We start from the raw sequence: 13615 nt of genomic DNA, 5'->3' as shown, positions 1-13615 counted from the left end.
ATCAACCACCCCGTCTTGTCTGATACTAGCAAGTGTTACATGCATTACAAGTTTTTATTGGATAAAAATTAAATCTGGTCGCTGATGATGATGTTTGCTGTTGTCTGTCATATAGAAACAACACAAATAATTTCTGTCTGTTAAAAGTCCCTCATTAGGGCTTTGAAGGAGCTTGGATGAAAAGTGATGATTATGTTGTTCAAAATAAAAAAAAGACAATGCTCTCAAATGAATGTAAATTAGAATGTCATCTCTGGTGTCTAATCTAAAAAAGAGGCTTTTTATTTATAGATTTAAGACAAAAATAGACAAATAAAAACAAGGAAACATCAGACAGCGACACACTTCATCTTTTGTTTGACTCGAATTAAGAATGAGCTTTTGGAGTCGTTTCAATAGGCTGCTGACACACCGACATCTCCCTTTGGTGTGCATACAACTCTCAGTGCATCTTAGTGCAGTGCTGCAGCAGTTGTCAGACATGTCCCACATATTTTGGGTGACATCGCTTTTAGATGTGTATTTAAGGCAACAGAATTAATCACATTAAAAACAAACTGCTGATGCAGGCAGATGTGTGGTGATGAACCAAAGTTATGGCTGAGCAGGTCAAGGTAAAAAATGCACACAGTCGTCTGGACTGTAATCCGTCATATGCTGCAGATTGGTCAGGAGTAATGAGCCTTTATATTACAGTACGTAGAAAGCTGATACTGCGGGAGTGCTATTTTACACAGTCAAATTACAGTTCGATTTCTCACCTAACAAAGATTCAGCAGCGTTCCTGAAATCAATAAGTGTCAAAATGTCCCCCGCTTCTGATAATAGATCTGACAAGCACACCCGGAAGTGTGCTCAAATCTACAAGCAGGTTGGGCTGAAAAAGGAGGGGTGAAGGCAATGTGACAATAAGAAGTATAAAAGAAACACTATAAAAGAAAAGCTAGAAATCGTCCATTTTTTTTCTTTGCAATAAAAATAGAACTCTCAGGAAATTTCTGTAATATATTCTCCTGATGTCGTAAGGCATTGTGGCGTCTGATGAAAGTTCCCTTTCATTTTGTGAGACAGTTGAAAATGTTTGTCAAAAACACAGAGAAGATATTGCGAGTAAATGGAGTGTGAAGCACACCGTGTCACAGAAATTCCCCATTTCTGACATCTGTTGGGTTTAACAGATGCTCCGCTCAGCTCTGTGATTCAGCTGGCTCACCATGAAGCCAAGGATGTGACTGGCTGGCTGTGGAAATTGAGCCTGATGGTAATTGATTGCACATAACTTACTTGCTTCAATTAAAGAAAGTTAGTAGCCAGCAAGGAATTAATATAAAAAAGAAAGTTGGAGAGTGGAAAAAGAGGGGTGCTATCCATATTCGTCACAGCAGCCTTTCTTTCTTCAAGGTCATTCCACTGCCAGCAGGCACTGGGCGAGGGGGAGGAGGAAGAAGGCTGATGGAAAGAGGACAAGCCTGACAGCTTAGTGGGGCCAAAGCAGACGTTGAAGGACAGGTAGATAGAGTGCTGTGTCAGGATTAGGGGGCGTGGTCCATGGACGGTCCTGAATCGTTGTCTTTGAAGTCCCGCAGGTCCATGGGCTCTGCTCTCGGCTCTGGCAACCTGCAAAAAACAGCAAACAGAGACAAATCAACTCAGTTTTTCTTTCTGAAAGCAACACCTGCATACAGTTATTCAATCACACCTCTGCACACATGTATTATGGAGATATAATAAACTTTGTGGAATGTAATCAGCTTCAATCACGGCGTGCCTTAAGTAGAAATCATCCATTCTGTCGGTTTTATATTAGCATTTCCGCGCTGACAGAGACAAAGTGATGGCTAAATCGCACAGACCTGTAGCAATCTGAGCCCGGCTGATAGATTCAATTTCACTGGAGACGGTCTGCACTAATCATAAGCTCTAATTGGACGGTGTCGTGAGGGTGACAGAGCACCGCTTCTCCCTGAGCTGCAAGACTCTTCTACAAACTTGTCACATTCCTCCCGCCATCCGTCTTATAATGATTTTTTTCTTCTTACATCTACGGCACATCTATTTTGAGAGGGCTTTATGTCAGCAAGTTTGTCAAGCACACACACACACAGGCACACACTTTTTATGGATGGGGATGCTGTTTAATTCAATGGGATTCGATGCACTTGAGAGCTGTGCCATCTAATTTCACCACTCAAATGTTTCTTTTAAAACAATCACTTCCTGTGACCTTTGGCAAAGAGTTTGCATTTAAATTTGTGAATTAAAGTGAGAATCAAAACAGAAGTTATTATTCCACTCATATCTCTAGGCTCTCACTGATGTACACAGTTATAAGGCAAAAACTCAAGTAGAAGTGAGTTTAGATTACTGCTTAAATGACTGCCGAAAATTGATCAAACTAAAGTTTCTACTTCAAGGACAGCACTAATATCATCATAAAGAAAACATCATTTGTTGAGAACGAACCTGCAAAGCTATCCATTTGTTCACTGTCTATTAAGCAGCTTCATCAGTATGTAACCACAGTGCATATGCTTTTTTCTCTGCTTTTATCACATTATGGAGGAGAGTGCTTCATGGAAACCAATAATGCAGCAGGTTATTGGTATAGCAAGCAGTACAATTAATCATACCAATGTTTTAAGCACACAGCCAGGCAAATAAGGTACTCACTCTGGAGAAAAGCACAGTGAGCACGAATAACAAGACCAAGAGACCTAAACACAAATATCCATAAGGAGAAAAATGACATAAAACACTTGGTTGTACAAATGCACTGCAACACAGCATACGCCACGAAAAAGTCTTCAACGTGTCTACACCCCGTTCCAAATTATTATGCAAATGATATTTTTCTCTGATTTTCCTACACAGTTGATGCAAATGACAGTCAGTATAATTTTCAAGTCATCAACTGTTAGAGCATCATTCAAATTCTATTAAACAAACCTCTTAAAGATAATAGTAAAAAGAAATTCAAAAAAATATATATAAATACACGGTTCCAAATTATTATGCACAACAGAGTTTTACAACATTTTTTAGGTTGTAAAGAACTGAAAATAGTCATTCATTAAATTTGCAGCATTAGAAGGTCATATTTACTGAAATCAAAAGCTATTTCATGACATGACATGTCAGTACATGACTTTTGCTGTTTTTTGAAAAGAAAACAACTCATTGCTGTTCTTTGTTCTTCTTTTTAGTAAGAAATACCGTCAAGTATGATGTAGTGTGATGACCTTTCCTTGCTATAATTTTGGAAAGATCACGATAAATGAGTGAAAATTTGTCTTTTAATCACCTAAGGAGGTAAATATTGAAAATGAATACATTTGTAAAATTTCTGTCTTTTTTCTCAGATGTCTCGCGGGCCAGATGACACCTGAAGGCGGGTCAGAAGTGGCCCCCGGGCCACCATTTGGGGAATGCTGCCCTATAGTATGACTAGTTTTACTGTTACAGTGTGGAGCTGGTTTACAGAATGAATTTATAAAATCATTCACCCAGAAACATAACTAATTTGGTAACATAAGGTGCAGATGACTTTTGACTTGTCGACTGAGTTGTCAGTGAGGGTTTTTTTTAAGAGAACTGAACAAAACAGCATGGAATTAATATGATTTTACAAATTATCGATCTTAATTAATTGCAATTAATGCTGACAGCCCTAATATACATAAACAGTATAGCAGAATCACTCATACAATGAACTATTGTTACAGCCAAATGTAAAGAGCTGAAAGCAAAGCTGCAGTGATGGGAATAATTCCATCGTTAAAAACTTCCAAATGAAGCAATTTCATTAAATTCCATTTCATTTCATTTTGTTCCACTAGCATTAAATGAGACAATGGACTGCCAGTGTTTAAAGGAGATAATATTTGAATGTGTGAAGCTGCAGGTCAGGGTCTCCATGGAGAAGTGAGAAAATATTCCTCTGATGTAGTTTACTGGATGGTTGAAAGAGTGTTCAGGTTTTGTTTTTACTACAGATAAATCTATTCATGCAGTCTCTTAAACCTAAGCTATGTTTGAAGAAATAAATTAGTGTTAGCTGAATAGAATTGAAAAAATACTAAAAATGTGAGCACAAGGATGCTTATTATTTGGTAATCTATCTGAGTTGTGCATCTTGTAATACTCTGTGGTCTCCATCTTCCGTTTCTCCCTCCCTTGTTTCAGTGATGTTCCACCTCCGCTGCCTCTGTGTTCCTGCCCGTACATGCTTTATGCAGAAACAATCTTTGAGAAAATATCCAAACTCTGGTTAATAGGCAGAGAAATCTTTCTCAGTGCAGTTCCCAGAGTATTCCTGTCTGACATACTTCTGCTGGCAGAAAACAAAGAGCTGCTTCCTTTTCCCTTCTTCACATGTCCTCCAGGAGCACACCATCACAACATGAACGCACATCATCAGGGCATAGAATCAAAGAAGAGACACAAATACATGTGTGCATACATAAATGTCTGCTTGCATCCACTTTTAACGCCTGCTGGCCCTTTAAGACCAAATGGATTAACTCTAAAATGCTTAGTGGTCAAGTCATAAACAACACTTACACGTTTTTACTCCTGCAGCTGCATTATGCATGCACACACACTCAGCTTGGCTTCGAATGCCAACTCACTGACTGCCAGAAGAATTGATGATGTTGGACCGTGTTAACGCACGCTCTTATACAGAGTTTGCTTCTGTATAGTTACACCAACTCTCTAAAGAATCCATCCAAACATTAATTATTTAAAAACACCGTTCCCATTCAAATTCTACACCAACTTACCACTTGTGCTTTCTCACCCACACCATTTTCACTCAGTATCCAAAGATCTACAGCATCACACAAGCTCTTTTCTCTTTCTTTTCGTCTGCATCGCGCTAAGCTCACTACGCTCACAAAGCTCCACGCAGTCGGAGCTCGTCCAACAATGCAGACTTCTTTGTGTAAGGCAAATTTCATCTTGCAACTCCAGTCAACCAAAACAGTCATCCTGCTCTTTGGAAGAAAAAAAGGGGGGAAAGTAATTACAAATATATTCATATGGTACAAAGCAAGGCTTCCACTATGGTGGCAAATGAACTATTTATATTCAAACGGTCCTCCCTAAGCCTTAGGACACACGCACGTAATAACTTATTTATTCTGCCTGCAGGAAAAAGGCCATTACTTGAGAAAAAGAGAGGCAGACAGGCAGCCAATGACGTGGAGCTTCAGCATGCAACAAAATGTCAGTGGGTGGGTGGGTGATAAATTCCTTACAAGTTTAAGCCCCAGTTTTGTTCCCTCTTTTTTGTCTGCTCATCTTCTTTGGCCGAGTGAAAGATCATGACGTCTTGCTTCTTTCTTTCCATCATGACTTATTCATAAGCTTTAATGCAGCCGATGTATTATTGATCACCTCCGATCATTGCCTCCTCCCCTTGGTGTGACCATGGCCTGTGGACAGGGGGCCGACTGAGGGCCTGCGAGAGAGCTCTGTGTCTTGGCTGGGCTCTTCGGTGATGGATGGACAGCAGGCTGTGTGTGAGAAAACTTGGAAGGGCTTATGTGTGAGATAAGAGTTTCGATGGGGCTGATAGACTGGAACAAAGCTAATCTAACTAATGTCTCCTCTCTGAGTGAAACAGAAAAGTTTCTCCAATAGCTCCAAGATGAACCCATCGCTCATGACAGAAAACCTCAGAGCTCCCCGCGAGGAAAAACACAGGGAGAGAGAGCGTGTGCGTGACTTCGCCTCGACTTTGACTCTCGTTCTATTCCTGCTTCGGCCTCGACCCTGCAGAGCTCTTTGGGAGCTAGACGAGGCGGGGAGGGGTTCTCGCCCTGATTAAGTTTGAATTCCCTGCTCTTGGCGGAGAAGCTGCAGGACTCCTAAGTCATCATCTGCAAACCACCGCCATCAAGCCGCGCCAGCCCCTGCCAGCCTCGTTTTCGTATGAATAATCATGCTGCAGTGACTCGGTTGTGCTGAACGAGTCTGAGGTATGTGAAAAGAAGGAGAAAAACAGCGTGGAGGTGCTGAGGTGAAAACTCCTGATGGAGAAGGTGAGGTTCTTCTTGATTAAGCAAAAAGCTTCAGTGAGAATATGGCTGTGTACATTTCGCTTGTGGCGAACATCATCCCCAGGAGGAACATAACTATTACGATTTGCATTTCCAAACAGAGGCGATGCCATCTCCTCCATCACATCAGACGATGGGGGCCATTTCTCAAGCCCCAGAGGCCTATGAGGTTTGGTCTAATGAGAGAGGATCCTTAATGGTTATTGATAGAGCCCATGAGGACGGACTCTTACCCTTACTCTCCAGCGAAGCGGCGCACTCTGCCTCTACTTAATGAAGTAAATCTTGTCGCTTCTGTGGGATGATTTAACACTACAAACAGCTCAGAGACGAGAGATGGTTGTGATATGGAATAATAGATCAAATAAAGGGCTGCAAAGAAAGGAGGGTAGGGCATTTATGATGCCAGGAAGGAGAGATGAATGTTAAATAATAAGTGAAATAAAAAGAAAGGACGCTCTGATTAAGCTTTTTTGGCTAATGTGCTTCCAAAGGTTTACATCCCTCTCTATCTCTTCGCGTCTTGTCTGCCAACATTCCCTCTTCCCCCTTATGGATTATGTTCTCATCTTACATCTGACGGCCCTCTATATGGTGAAGTGTAATGTAGGAATAGCCCCTGCACACACCTTTCATTAGCAGCATCCCCCCTGCGATCTTCCCAGCACTTTACACCATGATAATCCTGACAGCTAGGATCTGAGATAGGGATGTGTGATCCTAATGAGCAGAAATATAAAAGCGTAAAAGAGGAGTGGCATAGAGGTGGTGGGAGGTCTTTAGGAAGAAAGAGACGGTTTATACATGCTTAACGATGGTGAAGATCAAAGAAGAAAGAGCAGGGAGGCCCAGTATGAGCAGGACGTGACAGGAGCGATAGGAGCTTGTTGGACAGAAGAAGAAAGATGGTGTTAACTGATACATATTTTAGTAGTTTCTATTACACTCCTATTGTCCAGGATGTTCAGCCTATTATCAGATGAGCTAAAGGGCACTTTAAAGCCCTGACAGACCATAAACAGTAACAAAGAAGACAATAATGGGCTGTCACCGGCGGCCTCTACGGCAGAAATTAAACAGCTTAAAATAATCTATCAACTTAAAAACTAATTAGTTTGTGAATTTATTTACAAGGCAGTTTTTTGGAAGGAAATGAGAGAAACTCAGTGGGTGATGAGACCTGAATTTTAAAACCATACAAGTTTAAATTGGGGGTAATTATATTACACAGCTGATACTCTGAACAAGATAATATTTAATTAATTCAGCAAACGATACAAAAGCGTGATCAACATCTTAATATGCTGACTATGATTCCTTTCCTGACGGCTAGAAACCTGATCAATAATGCTTAAGAGCTTGAAATTGATATATTTCAGCTTCAGTGGTTCTAGTATAAGTAATGGAGACAAACGGCGTTATTGTACAAAAAAAAAAAAAAAAAAACAGGCAGTGAGTTGACCAAAACTGCATTATGAAGATGTAATTTCCTATAGTTTTAAAAAGTAAAAATCATAAAAAACCCAGTTTTTCATTTGTTTGCTACTGACCCACCAAACTTAAAATCCCTTCTATGTCATCAACCTGTCGTTTAGAACCAATAAAGACCAAGCCCTTCCTCCAGATAGCTCTTCTTTACTAGACGAGGTGATCGGTAGGTCTTTATTGACAGGATATGTATGTATCTAACCTTCTCTTTGTCACAAAGGTCCCAGAGAGTGGGTTACAGTTAGGGCCTGGACCAGTCCCTAGTTATGATGTTATCAGCTTAGACTGCCAGGGGGCAAGACACACTGACGTTCTCTTTCACTCTCTTCCACTTTCTCTTTTTCTGTATCTTCCTCCTCTTGTCTTCTGTATTCCCCTTCTCTCTCTCTGAATTTCCCTCTATCAATTTAACACCCCGACACAGCTTCAGCAAATGATAGATTAACGTGAGTCTGGTTCTGCTTGTTTAAAGGAAATTCTTTCCTTGCCACTGAAACTTTGCTAAATAAGTAAAGAGCTGCTTAGAGCTATAATCTCTTCTAGTGTTTGATTGACATAAAATTTTAACCAAAGTACAGCACACAACGACTTATTCAAGACAATGTGGTTGCAGATCGTTTATCTCTGACGGCCACTCTCACAACAGTTCATCTGAGACGCTGCATATCTCCGAACAGAAATACATGCTAAAACTTACAAGATAAAATCAGATTGAACTACCATTTAGGGTTAACGTAAAGGTTAAGGTAACAGGATACCAAAAGTGAAATGTTAAAAGCCAGACCTGCAAAATCAGATTTCAAACGCAGAGTAAAAAGTCTGCTTGAAGGACAAAAGGTTGTCCTCCATGAAAACATCCTAATGCAGCAAGCGTGGTTTATGTAGCTCCAGTAGCTGCATAAGCTGTGTAAATAACAGAGCTATGTAGCTACCAGAGCCAAAGCTAAGCTCACAAAGCAGCTACCTAAACCACTTATCTATGTAGCTGAATCAGCTTTTGCTAAAGCTCATGTTGCTAAAGCTGACTTAGCAGCTATAGATAATGGAGCTATGTTGCTAACATAGCAACATAGCTAAAGTTAAACGGAACAGCTATGTAGGCTAAGTCGATAAGTTATCTAGCTATATTAGCATTATATGCATTTGTTAAAGCTCATGTTGCTAAAGCTAACTTAGCTACGTTGACTTATGTAGTAATGTTAATTACTTAGCTAGCATAGCTATGTTAGCTTTAGCTAAAGCTGTGACAAGAAACCATTTGTGTAACTACTTCTAAAAGGAGTCTATACATAATCTAATCCCGGATTAGACCCATGACATTTTTCTCTGTTTTATTAAAAATGTAGCTTGGTCTGTAATGTGGTTATCATACATATAAATATACATATACATAAACATATATATGGTTATTTCATACATGTAACTGTCCGAATAATGAATAAAGTTGAATTAAAAAAAATCTATAACTTGAAATCTTTAGTACTGGAAAATTACAGCACTTCTGTTCTTAAACAGATGGTGTCTCATATGAATGATTTTGCTGTAGAAGTTAAAACACTGCTAGCTTTGTGCATGTACCTGTAAATTTTACACTTTAACTGCCATAATCTGGATTTTTCATGTATTGAAGCATAGTGTTTGTGATTTCAAATATATAGCAACATTTTCAACTCATATTTGGAGTTGAGATATTATGTTGTTATGGTATAAGGACTTACCAGCTTTAACCCAGTAAGTACACACGCATGGTTTTTACAGTAATTCAAAACAAGTATGCAAGAGGTTACTGTTGTTTTCCTGATTCTAGATAACATATCTTAAAAGGCTTGGGGATAAAAGCTTAACCTTGTGAAAGGAGTTGCACAGGGATGTGTCCTTGGTCCCCTCCTGAATCCCGTCCTAACCTTATACTCTATTGAGTATTACAGCTCATATATTGTATTTTATTTGGTTAATCTTGATAATTAAAGGTTAAAACTTTATTTCAAGTTCTTTTTCACTAGCATGAGAGAGCTTACACATTTGCTGGACCCTGAAATATTTTGGATCAGGGTGGGGTGGCTGCTTTAATTTCAATGTTTACAGATTGGCCACTTTTGTTTACAAAGTCGGAAAAAAAACCCCAGGATGGCTAATTTTGTGTGTATTATTATTCAGTGCCATTTTTTTCTGGTTTCTTTGTATATTTTATAATCTCTGTAAGCTTGGAAAACATGATTTTGTATTTTTCATGTTCAAAACATCCCCTTTCAAAATGGAGCGAACAAAAGAATTGAAAACACTTGTACTTGTACATCCAGAGTGACAATAAATATCTAGACTCCTGAATAAACATCTTGAGTCTTGAGTGAGTCATAATGGCGTCATGTCTTACGGTGCCTCTTTTATTCTTGTAAATAAATATATAAATATAGCTTGCATCACTCTGGGTCATTCTAAACACAGCTGCCACAAAGAAACAAAGCAGTCTGCCCTGAATCTCCTCTCATTTTTCTGTGCTGGTTATTTTTAGAAATGACTATTTTAAAATTTTGATTACTTTCAACGCATGACTGAGTCTGCCCCCCTTGGTACATCACAAACCTTCAGACTTCACATGAGTTTCAGAGAAGACTGATTTTTGGATGAGAAGGCTTCTGTTTTTCATAAAATAAACTAAAGATTAAAGCTAAACATGACTGCAGCACTCAAAGCCTTGAAGCTTCAGTGGAGCACACATGGAGCAGTCAGAGAGGTTGGGATAATATTTCAGATCACTTCTTTCGTTTAATTTCTGATCCTTTTTTTCTGAATGTTTTTGTCTCCAATTCTTAAACATGAGAGCAGCTGCTCAGTGTGCTTATGTCACTGCTTTCATTTTCTTTATTATTTCTTTATTATGTCCTGTTAAATACAGTGCTTATTAAAAGATGTACCATTTTAATGATATTATAAATCAATCATGATCAATATAATTAAAAAATACTATGTCAAAGTGAAAACTTGCTGGAGAATAAATCTTCTCCCATGCAATCATTCTCTTGCAGACTGAATAAGATTGTCCTCCATGATTTTCCTCTATTTTGCTGCATTCATTTTACCCTCTACCTTTACAAGCCTTCCAGAGACAGCAGCTGAGAAGCACCCCCACAGCATGATGCTGCCACCACCCTGCTTCACAGTGGGGATGGTGCGTTTGTGGTAATGTGTTTGGTGTCTGCCAAACATATGGTCTTGTCTAATGGCCAAAAAACACTATTTTGCTCTCATCAGACCAAAGAACTTTCTTCCAGTTGTCAGTGGAGACTCCCACATGCCTTCTGGTGCACTCTAGTAGATGTTTAATATAAGCTTTCTAATATGAGAGGCCAGGACCTAAGCAGACTCTGATATGAGGCCCCCCAACAGTGACCCCTGCTGCAAGCAGGAGCGAGAGAGAGAGAGGGCAAGGGAGAGCGAGCGAAAGAGAACACTGGGCACGCTTAATTGATCACTGATGGCACCGATCTCCAAAAAAAGATATCCTTGGGGTTAATTTACTTATAAACGTGTAAAGGCCAGGTAAGGTTTATGTTTGGTCAACGCTGTATATGCACTACCTGGATCATATTTGTCATGCAAACACCAGACTGCACAGAGAGAAAGAGAGAAGAAAAAAATTTTTTTGTCAAATTTATATCGACCATGATTGATTAATAAAATCAATAAAAGGATAACACATCCAATGGGGTGAATACTTTTTATAGGCACTGTATGCTAGAAATACATCATGAGTACAGTTTATCCCTCCACCTCTGAAAAGTTTTTATCCTATCATCGCATGAAGAGAAAGCCTCTGTGTTTTGACAGCAGCTACCTTGCAGAGAAAACTCCATTAAGATTCCATGGTGGCGAGAGGCTGCTGTGTTGGCACAGATGTTCACGCTTCTGCAGGTGTTGGAGGTAGGTTGCAGAAAGGACGGCTCACAGCTTGGATTTTTTAACTGCTGTTCTTTCTCACTCTTAAAACCACTGACACATTGAATCCATATTGAATGCCTTTTAGATTAAATCATCACAAAGGAGGGTGTATAATTGTGTCTTTTGACTGGTTTATGTGAAAATCTGTAATTGTTTCTGACCACCTGCTTAAATCACATTGCTAAATTTGGTTTACAATGACCAAAATTACAATCATATTTCATTTATAACATGTCTCATTTGGCAATTGCTACATTACATCTTTATTATTATCTGTGGTGGTGATAGCCAGGGCTGTTTGCTTTGAGGTCTTTTCTTCAAACTTTGTCCCCATTGAGGATTAACTGAATACATTTTGGAGTGCAAAGGTTAAGACCATTTTAACTCCAGATCCTATGAGCACAATGTTTCAAGAACATATTTGGCACAAACTTAAACTTGGACTCGAGGGCAAACTGAATAGACTTTGGAGGTCAAAGGTTACTGAGACCTTATGAGCTCATCGTTACTTATAGCTTATAGCTTGACCCTCCACTCTACTTCCACCACCAGGCAATTTTATAACCCAAAGAAGAACACAACAACCAGGCGGTACTTCTAGTTGTTTCTCTCTAGCCTAATTATTTTTGGCAATTGCAGTCATGGCAGATGGCTGTCCACTGATCAGTCTGGTTCTGCTCAGGTTTTTCTCTGTTAAAGAAAGCTTACTTGGCTATTTTTTGCAAATAAATGTAAAAGTAAAAAAGTAAAAAAAGGAGGTAGAGTTCAGCCTAAAGAAAGGAACTGTTGCCTGAACTGTTTTACCCACAGCAGAGGACTGTTGTCTCAGTAAAGTCCATTAATTCCTGATAATTACACACCTCAAAGGGTAAAAATTAGGGGCTCATTTATTATTTTATGTGTATTGCGATCCAAATAGAGAGTTTTACAAAAGCAACAACTCCATTTCCCTAGTAACACCTGAGGGCTTCACTATACTAAAATAGTCATTATAATCCCATATTTTTAGGGAATGTAAACATAGTTTAGTGCTCCAGTAAATAGGATGGGCCATAGATAGAAAGTAGCAACAGGAAATAAACTAGTCCCCTCAGCTGACTGAATGGTGAAGTTTGTCAATGAAAAGGCAAGTGGACGAGGGAGACGAAGCGTCATCTCGGATGATAAACCAGTAAGTTAACATGGAGAGTCAGCTGAGAGGAAAGCTAGATGTAACAGATGAGCTCTGTTTGAATAAATAGGATAATATCCCATCATGCACTACGAGGTGATGTGAGCCAGTTCTGTCCCCACCCTGCAGGGGGTGACTGCACCAACTTTTCTCCAACTTGACTATGTCATATTCATCCATTTAGTGGGTTGCTAATTTGATTGACTTCATCGTTAAAGACAAAGGAACAGGGCAGGGATTTTTTACCCCCGTTAGAAACACGTTAATATTCAACAGATAACAACATGCCGTTTCATTGGAAGTTTTTCTTTTGGCTCTAAAAAGAAATAAAGGCTCTTTTTCTTTTGGTTCACGCTATTTTAATCTTCTGACAATAGTTTTCTAGGACAGAAAAAGTTTGTTTCTTTGCAAAACTCTGGAGCCTGGAAATCAGTTGTAGCTACGTTGGACGTAGGAGATGATACAATCTTTATTTACGCCCAGCTGGTGAATTCGACCCTCAGCTATTATCATTGACTAAAACCTAAAGTGACATCACAGGGCGAAGCAAAGCTCAAATGGACAGTGACAGTGAACGATTTGGGAAAATAATCTAATTGCGATGTTTTCCCTAGTATTGCAATTGCGATGTGATTTGCGATTATTCCTTAAGTTCCTCATCTTATGTATTTGTCAACAAATACAAGCAATAAATCATTCTATATTGCAACCAACACAATATTTAATTAAAAAGGGCTTTACATTTAAAAAAGATTTATATTTGTGATGATTTTGACTCGTACTGCAAATTTGATATGAACTGTTGTATTGAAGGGAGTGATCATCTTTATGTCATTCTTATATTTAATAAGAAAAATGTGCAAAAAAGAAGAAAGAATTTTTTGTAGACTATTCTAAAAAAAAATGGCACTTAAATGATTACATGATGTGTAATGCATAACACCTCTGCTGCGAA

At 39.1% G+C, this 13615-nt stretch overlaps 1 protein-coding gene across 3 annotated transcripts in view; it reads right to left on the bottom strand.

Moving 5' to 3' along the window:
• Nucleotides 1–233: 233 nt before the first annotated feature.
• trim44 (tripartite motif containing 44) overlaps nt 234–13615 on the bottom strand; it is an 88643-nt gene continuing 75261 nt past the window's right edge. For all 3 annotated transcript variants that reach the window (XM_041796317.1, XM_041796315.1, XM_041796316.1), the window contains one exon: nt 234–1617. Coding sequence is in view for 2 of the 3 variants with exons in the window: in XM_041796315.1 (XP_041652249.1) it covers nt 1533–1617 (85 nt within the window). In the remaining variant the exon portion in view is untranslated. The remainder of the gene's footprint in view (nt 1618–13615) is intronic.

The sequence above is a fragment of the Cheilinus undulatus genome, linkage group 9 (assembly GCF_018320785.1).
Source record: "Cheilinus undulatus linkage group 9, ASM1832078v1, whole genome shotgun sequence".
NCBI lineage: Eukaryota > Metazoa > Chordata > Actinopteri > Labriformes > Labridae > Cheilinus > Cheilinus undulatus.
This window is presented reverse-complemented; position numbering and strand designations above follow the sequence as displayed.